This window comes from Oryza sativa, chromosome 10 (assembly GCF_034140825.1).
Source record: "Oryza sativa Japonica Group chromosome 10, ASM3414082v1".
In the NCBI taxonomy this organism is placed as follows: Eukaryota; Viridiplantae; Streptophyta; class Magnoliopsida; order Poales; family Poaceae; genus Oryza; species Oryza sativa.
Window position 1 is genome coordinate 7263233 of NC_089044.1, and position 17046 is coordinate 7280278.

The 17046-nt window shown below is 48.7% G+C and overlaps 1 protein-coding gene across 1 annotated transcript; it reads right to left on the reverse strand.

The window, feature by feature from the left end:
* Positions 1–382: 382 nt before the first annotated feature.
* Positions 383–1830, reverse strand: LOC4348259 (uncharacterized). Its single transcript, XM_015757949.3, has one exon. The coding sequence runs from the start codon at positions 1473–1475 to the stop codon at positions 525–527; it is 951 nt and encodes a 316-aa protein (XP_015613435.1). The 5' UTR covers positions 1476–1830; the 3' UTR covers positions 383–524.
* Positions 1831–17046: the final 15216 nt, after the last annotated feature.

The window sequence follows — 17046 nt, forward strand, 5'->3', positions numbered from 1 at the left end:
GAAAACTACCAAGAGTGTTATCGTTAATTTGTCCCAATCTCATCTGTCAAATGCTGACACCATAACCTCAGGAAATTAGTATTGACGTGGCAATATATATGTGATTCTTTTTTCTAAAGGAAAGCTTAAAGCAGAGTAAAGTAGTATACCAAATTCTAACCTAGTACAGAGCTTTAGTTCTAGGTTCCCCTTTACTAAGATAAAGGATTGCTATCCAAGTGGCAAATTGAAAAATTGCTAACGTACATCTCAGGAGTTTTTTCAATTGAATATACACTAATTTACGCACATAATAACATGCTCCGTAGCTTATATAGACAGTCATAAAAAATCTCCAGAGTTTTGCGGAATACGTTAGAAATGCAAATCTCCACAGCATATATGCAGTGTTAAATCTCTTTTCCTTGTTATACACACAAAACCTGAATTAATGGGTTATTATGCATTTATGCTTTACAATTTCCTGTGAATCAAAGAAAGAAACAACTCGATCCAAAAAACGAAAAAAGAAAAGAAATTAATGATCAAACCACATTACTGTGGCAGCTGACGCTTGGTTTCCACTGCACCTGCCTCGTCTCCATCCAAGCCAAGAACTTGTACACCTTACCAAAAATGCACAGGAACACCAGGCCGGCCACGAGAGCGTACGCCGCGACGCTCGCCGCGGCGCCCTCCGCGAACGCCCACCCGGCGAGGTACACGGCGTCGCCGGCGACGAACACCCAGCTCGCGGCCTCCAGCGCCGACCGCGTCCACGCGCTGACCCGCTCCTCGCCGTAGATCCGGCACACCATCCGGGAGCAGAGCGCGAAGATGATGGCGAGAGCCGTCTTGGACAGGCCCCGGTAGAGCACCGTCCGGCCGCCGACGACGAGCGGGTCCATCCGGCAGAGGCATGTGGCGCACTCGCCGGAGAACCGCGACCACCGGAGCGCGTCGGTGCCGGTGTAGTACGGCAGAACGACGGCGTCGAGGTAGAGGCTGGCGTGAAGGATCCCGGACACGGTGGACGCCTCCAGCACCGCGTACCGGAGGTCGCCGTCGGCCTCGTTCCGGAAAGCCAGCGCCGACGCCTGCAGCGTCAGCAGCAATGCCGGGCCGAGCTGCGCGAGCGGGAACACGGCGTTGATCCGCTGCCCCTTGGCGAGCGCCAGGAGCACCACCGGCAGCAAGAATGGGCCCGACGGCACCATGTACTTCCGCCTATTCCTCCCGCCGCCGCCGCCGGCCCTGCCGATGTCCAGTACGGCGAATGCGGCGGCGGAAACGAGGCAGTACGCGGCGAAGGCGGCGACGAGCGCGCCGACGGCGGGGGAGTAGTCGCCGGGGTAGGCGCTGTCGCAGTAGTAGTGGTAGGGGCATGTGATGAAGTCCGTGGTCTCCTCCAGCTGCCACCTCGTGCACTTGAGGATTTGCCGCGTGATGTTGCTGCTGCCATGGCCCCTCCACACGGCTGCTTCTGCTGTCGACATGGCCGGATTCTAATCACGACACGATGATGACGATGGCTTTCCTCTTCTTCTTCTTCTTCTCCTCTGTTTTCTTGTCTCCCCTGGCCGGCAGCAGCTGATGCTGCTAAGCATGTGCATGCTGCATTTGGTGCCTAATGATGGCTTCTTTCCGTCGGCAGCTGCTCACTGCTCACTCATCATCATCTCTCTCTTAATGATCCATTCCATTCCCTTTGCTCTGTTCTGCTCTCTTCTGTTCTTCTCTGTTTCTTGGATGCTGCTGGTGGTGAATGTGAGCCGAGGTTGCTTAATTGGAGGGAGGAGATGTGGAAGGTTTAACAGACAGGCTCAGGTGGAATGACAGTTTTGCCCATGACAGCGGATAAATTGCGCATGCTTTTAGGTATAGTACGAGGTAATATGCTAGCGTTGGGCGCAGCACAGGTCGAAGGGAACATGGTATTGCAAGGATGTCTCGCACTAGTTTATTTGCTAGAATGCTACAAATATCTATATTTTTTGGATGGACGTATACTTCATGTGAGCTCACAATGCTGAATACACATCTATTGTGACTCACCCAAGGGTCAGCCAGAATGTAGGTGGAAACAAAATCCCCGTTTTCTTGTTTCCGCAAAACCAAGGAAGTCACAAGCCCTTCACGTTTTTCTCAATGAGAATGAAATAACACTTTAACATTAAATATATTTTTTCCATAGATATAAGATGTATCATACCTCTAATATATTTGTGCTAGTATCTGGTAATATCTAGCAGTTAATATTTACATATTGATATTGAGAGATACATAATTTAGAACCAAATATTCTACTCCACCCATAGAAAATTGTATAAGGTATTATATTATGAAAAAAAAAATCAAACTCTATATATTTTGGCCCACAAAATTACTCAAATTACTAATATATTTTGTGTATAAGAGTTAAATGGATGGCTGTGTACATCCGTCTCAGGAAGGAGAGGCCGGCTATCCCATTACCTAAAAAAATAAGAGTTAAACTGATAAATTCATTCTTCAAAAGAGCTTTCTTAACATGTTGGTTCCATATATATTAAGAATATATTGTATGAGGAATCAGGAGGTTTCGTCCTAAAGACTTTTGAAAAATATGATACGCCCTGTATTCTTCTACATAGATTTACTAATTTGCGGCATGTGTCGATGAAGTGTAAGCTATTCTGTTATTAGTGCTTCTCCCAAAAACAATAAAATGGAGTCATTCACCACCCAATTAATTAAGTTCCATTGCATAAAGAATTTTTATGAAAGAATACTATGTTTTCAAACTATGCATCTAATTCTAAAACATTTCACTACTACATATTCAATTTTTCCATGTGGCCAAAATCGATTTGCATGCGGGTGGGTGGCCCGCTTGCACCCAGGTGTCTACGAAATCACAATTTTTGCATGCGGCCAACACAACCACCTTTTCCAACCACAAACAAAAATAATTTCGGTGAAAGAAAGAAAGAAAATTAAAATCCCAAAAACTATGAAACCCTAGCCCGTTGCCGGTTGCCACCACAGCCATTGTCGTGGCCGTCACCACCACCGTCATCGTCATCGTGGTTCTCAACGGAGTTCGCTCCTGAGGGTGGCACCGTCGGATCTGCCGCTCGCCCTCTCTATCACCACCCGCTGTCGCTCTCGAGGGCGGCGGATCTGCCCATCCCGAGGGTGGCTCTGCCGGATCCGCCACCCTCATTGTCGTCACGCGCATGCCACCGTCGCTGCCCTCCATCGTTGTTGCCGTTGTCACCGCCGTCATCGCACGCGCCCGGCCACTCCCGAGCCTAACACCGCCGCTCCCGCCCGCCGTCGCTCACGAGATGAAGGAGATCGAGGAGAGGAGAGGATAAGGAGAGAAAATGAGGGAGGTGTGGAGGTGGAGAGGAGTGGATAAGAACGAGTGGGTAGGTAGATTTTTTAAGGTGGAGGTAGGCCAATTGGTAGATTATCGCAAACATGCCTTTATTTTCACATGCAGTGCAGGTAAGAGGTCCATGCGGTCTTTGAACTGTCAATTAGAGGAGCGATCTTTGCAGGCGAGACCAATTATGGTATGCCTGCAACTTATAGGTGCTATCATAAAAAATAATCAATTATGTACTAGATTTCGCTAATTCATAGAGTTAGACTGTCAATATGTAATTATATTGAGAGGATGCCAGACACAATAGAGGAGGGGTATTTTGGACATTGGGGGAATGTTTTGCTATCATGGTAGTTCAGCTGGGAGAAAGGTAGCATAGCCTTTTGACTTCATTTGCAAGGGATTGGTATAGGTCAGAGAGAATGGGAGAGAGAGAGAGGGGGAGGGAGAGAGAGAGAGAATTGCATTTGTTTAACCGGTTGTTAAAGTTTGTTGAGGGATTTGGTAGCAACGGGGTCATCATGTTGCACTTTTTCTATATCAATATCTGCACATGATCAAACCTGCATGATTTGTAGAAAGTGCTAAATTTTATAGTGAGTATAATAAGTGTTACAAGCGAGCTCTAAAATGTTATATCAATTTTATGCTTAAGTGGAGAGAGAGGAGAGGAGAGAAGGAAAGTGGGCCAGCCGCAGGACGAGTTACAGGATGCAATGTATACATGAGAGAATGGACGATTATTAATGGTGTAGTATATATATTTAATATGTAACTACTTTATGGATATAGTATGGATATACTAGTTCAAATTAATTTTTGGAGCTAAGTAGTTGGTTGCTATTAAACTTGCTCTTACAACGCTATCCCAAGATGTCAACAATTTTTTTTTCATATACTCGAACTATGCATACTACATGCATGCCCCACTGTATTCCTATTCTGAAAAAAGTTTTAGAAAAAAGTTCTGCTATAATGTCCTAAGAAGGTATGCAAATTCTAACTTGATTTGGAGCAGAGGCCAATAACGTTGACTGATATAGGATGTCTTTAGATCTACCTTTCCAAACTTTTAATGTGAGAAAATGAACACTTACGATCATCAATTGCAGAACAGATTATAGAGATATTCGTTGTTTGATAGTAGGGGCACTGATTTGACCTAGGGTTCTTGCATTCACTAAGAAAAGGTGTTCTGGATATGCTGTTCTGAATATGATCTTTTTCTGTACAAAATTCATTTTGTGAGTAAACAGTTATGCTGAAATTCAGATATAGGATTCAGTTATGCTAAGTTTCATCGCAAATAAATCATTCAGATTCTATAGAACAGACTGTTTTCCATTTTAGTTCAAGGTTCAAATCATCAGGATGTGTACGTGGAATCATAACTTAGGACCTGTCCAAAGAGAAGTTATTGGTTGGTGGCACCCTCCTTATAGCTATGTAGTCCAAAGGAGTAGTTGTATCTTAGAAAAATCTGATGTTTGTATTCTCCATGTCTTTCTAATTTAAAGTTTGGTGTATGCTGAGAGTACAAAAAAATGGTTGTTGAAGACCATAAATAAACAAAACAAATCTACCCAGCTTTTGGTGTACTTGTTTTGTAATACTTACATAAACAAATTAACTTCCATAACTGCTCAACAAGATATAGTTGTTGAATGAGGGTGTACATGCAACATGTGGAAGGTATACCTTGTTTTATCGCTGATACTCTATACTGAATTGTTCGTCTGTCTCTATTCATTCAGGTAATTGTTAGTTATTACTCTTCTCAAGTTTTTCCTTTTCGGCGATACTATATCCTTGTTCTTGATTTATTTTTTGGGTACCGGAAGGCATACTGTACTGTAAACTGACATACAGAGACATATAGGTAATAGTGGCCCTTATTGTGATGGTTTGCTTAATCTTTACCTTGAAATACGCTGGTGCTTAAAGCAACTGTTCACTTTTGCGAGCAAGCAGTCATTTTCAGGTACTTAACATGTCTCTCTTCTTGTCTTAGAAGACTGCAACAAATGTATGACAGATTTGCATGGAAGGTACATGGAGATGGACAGATGGAACTCTCTAGGGGAGAAAAAGGAGTTTCTGAATATGACAGCAGACCAAAGAAATCATACAATGTGAAATGAGAAAAAAAATATTAACATTTTGAATATGTATTTTGCCACAACTGCAGCTAATCATACTGCAGCAATATTTTTTGCACTACGTGTCTTTGAAGCTGTAACTGTATTAGGTAGCCATCACAATTCAAAATCTGCTCCTTGATTTTGACCACATCAAGTGTGGAAGCTGTTAATACGTTCTGCTTTGGTGCACACTCTGATGTTTGTCTTGCCAACAACCGTAGGTTGTTGGTACATTTGGTGATTTGTCCCTGTAGCTTTTCAGACACGGGTTGCGTGTGTTGAGACAGTATATATGTAGCAAGTAATAGCATTTATAAGGTGTCTTCCTCTCAAAACTTGTCTCCTTGATGACTACAAATCAAACCCAGATTTATTCAACGCCTTATTTTGTTGTTCTGTGTATATCTGGAGCAAATGGAGGCATGAGCTAATTAAGTGCTGATTGATTCGTCCTGAAGATAATGCGTCAGAAGAACATAAACTGACCATTTCCTCTCGCAAACTCATAGTACTGTCCTACTGTACAGTATACAAGATACTCGAGCGAGTGTTGCGTTGTGTTATTGTGATGCCCATAGCGGGGTAAGGTTCCAAGAAAACGCGACATTATTGGTCAAATTACATCTGTGCAATACGCAATAATTTTCTTATATAAAATGTGTTCACTCCGTGAATTGGACAATTTTTTAACAAATATACATTTTTTCCTCCATGATTTTCTGCGAATATCTTTTTTATTTTTCTAAATTGCAAAACAGTGTCACCAATCGGATGGCTCATGAAGGGCGCTGCATGTATGCACCTCTGCCCTCCTTATCCTAAGCTAGTGTACACCCTCTCAATACACAATGCAGCCTAAAGGCATATTCCCAGGCAAAATCTCACTATGTACACCCTCTCAATACACAATGCAGCCTAAAGGCAGATTCCCAGGCAAAATCTCACTAGGCCCAGATGGGTGGTAGGTGCATAGGAGACCCATCCTATTGTAAAGCATCACTGGTTATATTCAATATGAAAGCTATCTGGTCCCCGAAAAAGAATACTTGTACACTATCGGGAAAAATCACTAATGACCAGAAAAAAAAGAAAAGAATACTTGTACACTATCGGGAAAAATCACTAATGACCAGAAAAAAGCAAGGGCACTTGACATCCATAGGCTACCTAGTCAGCTTTGGCACGACCTCTTCTCTTATGAGCAACTATTAGGGCTAGTGATATTGCCATTCCAATCAAATGCCCAGCGACTGAGCCATAAGTAACAGAGATTGGCCATTCCTACGAAAAATCATGACAGAGCATTAGCAAGTGGCAAAACGGAGGTGCAGGCGACGATAGAAGCAATGTGTAAGGCTCAGCAAGGGAATTATCAGCCTTGTGCACTACATAATCCACTGAAAGCAAGATGCACGACGAGAAATGCAAGACTATTTCAGATAAAAGAGAAGATAATAATGAGTAGTCCCAAAAGCAACAGAAAACAGAAGTGCAGAATATAAGGCAAGCTACAGAAATTCATGTCAGCTCCAAAAAGTTAGTTCATGCTAATGCTGTTTAAGCTGGAACCTTAGGTAGTGAACATGCAGGAAATTTTCAGATACAGCATGCATAAACATTCAAAAATCACTTAAATAGATGCCGACGAGTAATGTGAAATTAATTCAGATAAAGGAGGTGATAATATGGAGTAGTTCTTTTAAATGACCGATATAACTGTAGAACATCAAACAAACTACTATAATCTATGTTAACCCAACTAAATTAGTTAATGAGGTACTGCTTAAGCAGTTATGTACTTATAGCGGCTAGTGAACATGCATGAACATTTCCATTTATAATTCTGACTTCCCAAGCCTAGGCAGATGACAGCAGACAGTTAAGATTCACAGTGGTATTTTTACCTGCCAAGGTCTTTCCCAGTCGAGAGGCATAGGCCAAGCACCAAGCCATGCTCCTATTACAGCTCCATGAGCAGGTGCAGATATCATGTAGTCCACTGCATCAGTTGATCCGCAATAACTGATGCAGAAGCACAAACCAAACCACAATGTCAGGTAGTTGCTGGACAGTACATTTAGAAGGAAGATATTCATTAAATGAACCCCTAGCATTCTATTTTCATTTAACAGTAAGCTATGTACATGGAATGAGAGAGCACAGCCTGCCAATTCACTTTGGATGCTCCAAATACGCATGCTGCAGGAACAATCTGCAAAATCATGGATTTAGCTTCATATGACTTGATATGTAACAATTATATAAATATAAAGGCACAGTACTGGCACAAGAGAGAAAAAAGTAACAGTTGTCCGGTTGCCAATATTGTTAATCTCAGATGTGATATTTTTACATACTTGCTGCTCCAAAAATGGCAGTCCAGATGGCACTCACATTTAGTACCACCTGCCAGTGATACAGCATTTCCAGGAATGCCACCTTTTGGAGTGGTGAAAATCTAGCTGAATCTAACTTGCAGTGACACATAAGTAAATCAGGGGAAATGACACTTACTGTGAACAAGGACATGAGAAGTGACCAATAAGTTGTTGCTGCCCAGTACCTACAGATATGCAACCCCGTGAAAGGACCATTGATATGTATTATCCCATGAAAGAAATATCCCGGTGCATTCTGGTAAAATCAGATAAAAAAAAATATAGGAAGCAGTCTATATGACAGTACTAGACATCTATTTAGCATTGACATAAAGGTTAACAACAACAATTGACGTCCTTGTTGATCTACACTCACTTGATTCCAATGGGTGCACCAAGAACAATTGCTCCAAATGCATTTAGGAACGCACCACCTATCAGAAAACATTGTGTACAATAATAAAAAAAAAGGTAAGCAGGTCCTAAATAATTCAATAGTTCAACTATTATTGTGTCACAAGAATGAACTAAGGCCGTGAGTACTGAACAATATATCCTGTGTCCAGCCATTTTGGTTGTAGTAACGAAGCTAAGTTATTCTCACGAAACTAGAAGCTAATATGAATGTTAAAACACAGAAGAGAGAGAACTAACCAATGGGGAGGCCAAGCAATCCGCGCGCAGCTGCCTTAAGAAACTGAAATTATGGAACCCAATTATCCTATCATTGAACATAACATTGGCATAGAAATCAGAAGAAGCAATTGACCGAACAGGTCACAAGCGCACGCCATACCGAGCGGTGCTTGGGATTTCGCCGGAGCAAACTGAACACTGCGATGACAAGAGGCGCTTCGAAGACCTAGAAAAAGTCTTACTTCGAATCAGAAGACGTGAGAGGATGTTAGAATTTCAATGGTTACTCTCATTGAGAAGAGGATGGCACTTGAGATGAGGCAATTTTCTGGTTTTCTTCATTCACAAAACACAAAGCCATATCCTCCCAAAGAGAATTGGATACATATTTATAGCTGCTTGTAGCAGCCATGCTAGGGCAAGAGGGTGCTGTCCTAGAGCATCCCAACAAACTGTCCTAGAGCATCCCAACAAACTGTCCTAAAGCATCTCAACAAACTGCTGTCCTAGCTGTCCTAGAGCATCCAAATTAAAAGTAGATATGCTGTCCTAGAAAGCTAAAAAGCAAGAAAAAGCACCACAAGACCAAGATCAACCAGCCAAGACTTATTCCTACACTCTCCCCCTAAGTCTTGTGCGCTGTCTTGTGGGAAAGTTGAGCCATCCCGATCCGGGAGCAAAGCTCAACGAACTTGATCCTCCCAAGGGGCTTGGTGAGCAAATCCGCAAGCTGGTCCTTGGTGTTGATGTAGCTCGCCTTGATGCTCCATTCCTACAAGTAGCTTCGGATGAAGTGGTACCTCACCCGGATGTGCTTGCTCCGTTCGTGAAAAACGGGGTTCTTTGCCAGGGCCAGAGCGGACTTGCTATCCACCCTGAGCTCCACCGCTCCAGTATCTCTGCCGAGGAGATCACTAAGCAGTCGAGCAAGCCAGAGCGCCTGGGTCGAAGCGGCGGAGGTCGCCATGTACTCGGCCTCGCAGCTGGACAGGGCCACCACCTGCTGCTTGACTGACTGCCAGCTAACGAGGCACTCGCTGAGGAAGAAGAGAATCCCGCTCGTGCTCTTGCTGTTGTCGATGTCGCCGGCGTGGTCGCTGTCGCTGTACCCGACGAAGTGTACCTTGCCAGGACACCTCGGGTAGTAGAGACCGTGGTCGAGAGTCCCCGCAACGTAGTGGATGATCCTCTTCACAGCCTGCTGGTGCTCCGTTATCGGTCGCTGCATGAACCGACTGACGTAGCCGACGGAGAAGGCCAAGTCCGGCCGTGTGTGGGTGAGGTAGCGAAGGCTCCCCACAAGACGCCGGTACTGTGTAGCATCCACTTCCTCCGTCGTGCTATGGTGGCTCAGCTTCAGTCTCTCCTCCATCGGAGTGAGAGCTGGGTTGCAATCGGTGAGCCCAGCCAGCTCAACGATGCGCTTGGCATAGGCGGTCTGTCGAAGCGTGATCCCAGAGTCGTCCTGGTGCACCTCGATCCCCAGGTAGAAGGAGAGAGGCCCCAGATCACTCATCTGGAAGGTGGCCTTCATCTCCTCCTTGAACGTCACGACCTCCGCATCCTTGGTGCCGGTGATCACTAGGTCGTCGACGTAGACACCCACCAGCAAGGCATTTCCTCCATTGCCCCGCCGGTAGATGGCCGCCTCGTGCGGGCTTTGCTCGAAGCCCATCCCCTTGAGCGTGGAATCAAACTTGTCATTCCATGCCCTCGGTGCCTGCCGCAAGCCGTAGAGGGCCTTGTGCAGGCGTAGCACCTTGCCCTCCTTGCCGGGGATCACAAATCCCGACGGCTGGTGCATGTAGACCTCCTCCTTCAAGTCGCCGTTCAGAAATGCTGACTTGACGTCCATCTGATGGACGCCCCAGCCTTCCTGAGCAGCCAGCGCAAGGAGTCGCACGGACTCCATCCGTGCCACGGGAGCGAAGGCATCGTCGTAGTCGATCCCCTCCTGCTGCACGAAACAACGTGCCACCAAGCGAGCCTTGTGCTTGACGATGGCTCCGGCTTCATCCCTCTTCAGCTTGAACACCCACTTAAGGGTGATCGCGCGGTGACCACGAGGGAGGTCAGCAAGCTCCCAGGTGCGGTTCTCCTGAACCGCGTCCATCTCCGACTGCATCGCGGCACGCCATGCCGCGTGTTTCTCGGCCTCAGCGAAAGACCGATGCTCACCGTCATCGCACGCAAGGTGCAACTGCGCCTCCAAGTCGGGAGGCACCAGTCCCGGCATCGGCTGGTTGCCGAGAAGATCCTCCATCGTACGGTACCGTAGCTGCTCGCCATCATGGTACGCATCGATGCGCTCCTCGTCGTGGGAGAGTGGAGTAGCGAACTCCACTGGGCTGTGCTCAACACGAGCTGGCGTCGCAATAGACGTGCCCGGAGGGGTGGCTGTTGGTGCTGCAGCATGTGGGGTCACCGGCTGGGGTGGTGTCGGCGAAGAGCTCGTTGTAGTCGAAGTCGTGGCCCGAGGGTGTGTTGGTGTTGGAGTCGGTGGAGGCTCGGGGACTGGGGTAGACACGCTTGGTGAGGTAGAACTGCCTACTCCCCCAGCTCCCTCGAAGTGGACGTACTCGACGGTGAAGTCGTCGTACGTCGGAGTCGAACCAGCGTCCACCGCCTTGTCCCATACCCACCCTCGCCCTTCGTCGAACACTACGTCGCGCACTGTGCGCACACGCTGTGTCTCCGGGTCGAGGATGCGGTAGGCCTTCGAGCCCTCCGTGTAGCTTGGGGTGCTCTTGTCGTCGAGCTTGCCGATGTGGCCAAGCTCCTTGGCGAACGCGAGGCAGCCGAAGACCCGCAGGTGGGAGACCGCCGGCTTGCGCCCATGCCAAGCCTCGTACGGTGTCCTGCCATCGAGGGCCTTGGTAGGCGAGCGATTGTGGATGTAGACGGCCGTCACCACCGCCTCCCCCCAGAAGATGGCCGGCATCCCCCTCTACTTGAGGAGAGCCCGAGCCATCCCCACAACCGTCTGGTTGCGCCGCTCGACGACGCCGTTCTGCTGCGGGCTGTACGGGGCGGTGTAGTGGCGCTGAATGCCCTCATCAGCGCAGTACGACACGAATTCAGCCGCTGTGAATTCGCCGCAGTTGTCGGTGCGCAGCACGCGCAGCTTGCGGCCGCATTCCGCCTCTGCAGCAGCCTGCGCGCGCCTAACGGCGTTCGCAGCCTCTCCCTTGCTGCCGAGGACCATCACCCACATGTAGCGGGAGAAGTCGTCGACGAGCAGCAGGAAGTAACATCGTCCTCCTGGTGTGGCTGGTGTCACTAGGCCACACAAGTCCCCGTGCACGAGCTCGAGCCGCTCCTTGGCTCAGAAGCTCGTCTGCTTGGGAAAGGGGAGCCGCCGCTGCTTCGTTACCACGCAGACGTCGCAGAGCTACTCCACGTGGTCAAGGCATGGCATGCCTCGCACCATCTCCTTGGCACTATGCCGCTTCAGGGCCTCGAAGTGGAGGTGCCCGAAGCGCTCGTGCCACTGCCACGCCTCGTCGTCCCAACGAGCGGCGAGGCAAACTGGTTGTGCGACTTGCGCGCTGAGGATGTAGAGTCGATTAGTGCCTCTGATTACCTTGGCAAGAAGGTGATGACGGCGATCCCAAATCCTCATGAGTCCATCCTCGACCAACAAGCGTGAGCCGTTCTCATCTAGCTGTCCCACGCTGAAGATAGAGTTCCTCAATGCGGGGATGTAGTAGACTCCGGTGAGCAGCCTGTGCTCACCGGACTTGGCGGTGAAGGTGACGGAGCCAACGCCCTTGATCTCCACGCCGGAGGCGACCTGTCACGACCGGAATTAACCCAACGGGCGTTCCTAACGTGCGTGCATTAATCCTTGTCCCAGGAGGCAAGGTACACCAAAAGTTGATACAATTCAGAGTTTAACAAGCGGAAGCGTAAATAGTTAACTTATTACATGGGCAGCGAAGGCCCAGCACACACAAAGACAAACGAGAAACAGCGGAAGACTAGGGCGACGACCACAGGCGCTTGACGGCAGGCACGAGCTAGACACCAAAGCCTTCATCTTCAAGGAGCTCCTCTTCTGGGTTTGGGGAAAATTGAGCAAGACTGAGTACAACCACCGTACTCAACAAGACACACCCACAAATGCAGAATAAATGCAAGGGAGTACAAGGGAATTATACTATAAAGGGTTAGGGTTGCAGTAAACAGCATTTAAAGACATTTAGTTGCTCAGAGCTATTTTGTAAACACGATTCTAGAACTATACAATGTTATTTAATCAAGGCCGTGAACCCACACGAACCTGCCTTAACCCAAGGCCTATGATGATTCAGACCGAACTGGCAACCCGACCCTGGGTCCCAGCTCGTCCCAAGCCAACCCAGGCCAACCATTCCACATTTTAGTTGTTAAGCAGGTTTTAAGAATTAAAACACTAACTTGGGTACATTGCTCGGCTTGCCCATAACCGAGGGCGCGGCTATTCGAATAGATTATACTCTGATCAGAGGTGTACATCTTTACCCACAAGACACATCTTCCTCACGTGCAACCACGTGCCACATACCACCACGGTATACAGACGGAAGACGTGACATAGTTTCCAACCCATCCTAGCCATAGACGAGAGTACCGACCCAATCCCGCCTACGGCCGGAACCTCCGGGACAGGCAAGCAGGACTGAGCCCCTAGCAGCAGGACACCGGCCCTGTGCCATGACATCTCGACTACCGGGCCGCAGCTCGTGTAGCCTTCATTTGCCCTGGAGAATGTCCATCGACCCCCGACTTCATCCATCTCCATCCGTGTACTTTTGTTTATAACCAGACTGAGCCACAAACTAAGCCTTACCCACTAGACATGTGGAAGTACGGTAGTGCTTTGCAACAGAGGCCCGAAGACCGGTCCTTATATGGCCGAGGTGCTACTATCAAAACTATGCACCTCGAGCCCAGCCTAAAACCATTTTGGGGATTTTGAATAGAAGGAGCGGTGTGAAGCCAATTCCACAATAATCCAACCATTCCAAAGTATCCAGGTGATATGAATATTCCCAAAGTCTAAAGTTGTAAAACCACCTAATGTTACCTAATTAAATAGCGAAGCATCTACCTAAAATTAAACTAGTGGTGCCTTGAGTAGGGTGTCCACTAGTTGAGATTTTGTTTATTCTAGGGTGAACAAGGTAATAATAACAATAACAATAATAATAAGGTCATAACAAAGGTAAATAGGCATGGCTAAATAAAACAGTGATAACGCGGGAATTTAAATAAAGCGGTAATGCAATAATTTAAATCAACATAATTTTACAAACTGGGATTCAATATGTTCAAAGATGATGTGACTTGCCTTGCTCGCTTTCCCAAACGTCGGCTTGAACTTCCACGAAGAGCGGATCTTCCGAAGCTGCAGCGTCTACACGACCAACGGAAAAGAAAAGGCTTTTACTCTAATAAACTCCATATAACAGCAGAAACAAAGCATAAAAATGGGTTCTTGGCTTCTTAAGGAAAAATTAGAGACTTGAACGGTCCAATTCCGAGTTCAAATGGCCAAGTTATGGCCATTTGAAGTTTATATGCTCTTTAAATGGATATTTGCGAATTTCTTCATTTAAATTTTAATTAAAAATCGGATTTATTGCGTCAGCCGGGAGAGAGGGCGCGCGGACCGGGTCCACGGGAGTGAGGCCCACGCGTCAGCCTCACGGTCCACGGTGGACCGGGCGCACGCGGCTGACGCCGGCCGGCGCCGTGGGTCCCACGCGTCAGCCGCACCCGCGGGCGCGGGTGGCTGACGGCCGGGCCCCACCTGGCAGCCGCGGGGCGCGCCCGAAGGCGGCCTCGCCGGCACGGCCGACGGGAGGCGGCGCGCCCGCGCCCCTATGGTCGCCGGCGGCGGCCATAGGCACGGCGGAGCGGCGGCCGAGAGAGGGGAGGGAAGGGGGAAACGAAATGGCGGTCCTCGGCTCACCCCGGGTCAACGGCGACGACGGGAACGGCGACCGAAGCGGAGAGAGGCGGCGGCGCGGCTCGGGTCGACGAGGACGGCGGTGCTCCGGCGGTCGGCGGGCGAAACGGAGGAGCGGACGAGGTCGACGAGAACGCGGCGAAGCCGAAGGAGGCGATGCCGAAGCGGGAGGAGGTCCGGGGCGACGACGGCGGCGAACCGGAGCTCGGCGGCGACGGCGGAGAGAGAGGACAACGGCGCGAGCTCGAATCCGACGGGGAGAGAGTGCGGCGAGTGGCGGAAACGGAGGAGAGATGCACGGGGAACGTTTAAATAGCGTCGGGAGTGAGAGAGGGCGGCCGGAGGGGAAGGAATCGGCCGCGGAAATCTCGGGCTCCATCAATGGCGCCGGCGAGGTTTGCGGGAGCAAATCCGAACGAATCCGAGGGAGAGAGAGAGGGGAAAGCGGGGGAAAAGAGGGAGGGAATCACGGGGAGTGATTTCCCCCTCTTTATGGCGCGCGGGGACGGCGGGATGCGGCGGATTCGGCGGCGGCGGCGGCGCTAGGGCACGGGCGGGCGGCGGGTGCGGCGCGAGGTAGGGGATGACGGGTGGGCCCCACCCGTCAGCGAGGGTGGCGGGGGGGCCCGCCCGTCAGCGGCGCGCGCGCGGGGGAAGGCCGATGGGCCGCGGGGGAGAGGAGAGAGAGGGAGGGGGCTGGGCCGAGCCGGCCCAAGAGGGGGAAGGCGGGGGGGGAAAAGGACTTCTTTTAGGGTTTTTCTTTTTATAAAACCTTTTTAACTTTGTTTATTTCTTCTCAATTATTATTTGTGCTCTGAAAATTCCACTAAAATTTATTTACGCATTTTAGGCTTCTAGGAAATATACAAAAATCCTCCAAGCCTTATTTGACTTTTAAATTTGCACATTTTAATTGTTGGAGGCTTTCACATGAATTTTAATTATTCTCGGCACAATTTTGAGGATGTATTTTAGAGTCGTTTTGGGACGCGACAAACCTACCCCCCTTAAACGGAATCTCGACCCCGAGATTCGGAAGAACTGGCGAAGAGATCGGGATGGGCTGCCTTCAGCTCGTCTTCACGCTCCCAAGTAGCTTCTTCTTCGGCATGGTTGCTCCACTGGACCTTGCAAAAACGGATTACCCGGTTCCTGGTCCTGCGCTCCATGGTGTCCAGGATTTTCACTGGCCTCTCCACGTAGGTCAAATCTTCGCGAACTTCAATTTGCTCTGAGTCGGCCTGCTCGGATGGCACTCGAAGGCATTTCTTGAGTTGCGACACATGAAACACATCATGCACGTTGCCCAAGGAGGCGGGCAGCTCCAACTGGTAAGCGACTTCTCCGCGCCGAGCAATGATACGGAAAGGACCCACATACCGAGGTGCGAGCTTCCCTTTGGTCTGAAACCTATGTACACCTCGCAATGGCGTGACCCGAAGGTATACAAAATCACCCACTGCGAATTCCAGGTCACGGCGACGGTTATCTGCATAACTTTTTTGCCGGGACTGTGCCACCTTTAGATTATCCCGAATGATTCTGACTTTAGCTTCAGCTTCTCTCAGGATATCAGTCCCGAACACTTGGCTTTCTCCAACTTGATCCCATAATAGTGGTGTCCGGCATTTGCGCCCGTACAACGCTTCATAAGGTGCCATTTGTATGCTGGCTTGATAACTGTTATTGTAGGAGAACTCGGCATAGGGGAGACTCTTATCCCAGGTCTTCCCGAAATCTAGGACACATGCGCGAAGCATATCTTCTAGGATCTGATTTAGACGCTCGGTCTGTCCATCTGTCTGCGGGTGATACGCGGTGCTGAAATTCAATCGAGTACCCAGCTCTTCTTGGAGCTTCTTCCAAAAGTGAGAGGTGAATTGGCTTCCCCTATCAGATACGATTTTCTTGGGAACGCCATGGAGACTCACGATCCTAGCGAAGTAGAGCTCGGCTAGCTTGTTCCCTCCATAGGTGGTCTTCACAGGAATAAATCGAGCTACCTTGGTTAATCGATCCACAACTACCCATATAGAATCATATCCACCTTGGGTTTTTGGAAGTCCGGTGATGAAATCCATCCCAATTTCATCCCATTTCCATTCTGGTACTTGGAGAGGTTGGAGAAGTCCGGCCGGTCGTTGGTGCTCTGCCTTGACACGCTGGCACACATCACATAGGGCCACAAACTCTGCAATTTCCTGCTTCATGCTAACCCACCAGTATTTCTCCTTCAAGTCTAAGTACATCTTTGTACTGCCAGGGTGGATGGAATAAGGGCTCTCGTGAGCTTCCTGAAGTATCAGCTGTTTAAGTTCTCTGTTATCTGGAACGCATACCTGCTTTCCGTTCCATAGGGTTCCGTGTTCATCCTCTGTGAAACCAGCGGCTTTACCCTGTTTCATATTCTTGAGGAGTCCATGCATGTCCGGATCATTCTTCTGAGCCTCGCGGATTTGATCGAGCAAGGTAGGCTTGGCTTCTAACGCAGCCAAGAATCCGCGACTAACTATGCTTAGGTTCAGGGCTTCCATCTGTTGATTAAGTTCGGGTGGAATGCCACGGACGTTAAGAATGTTGCAATGG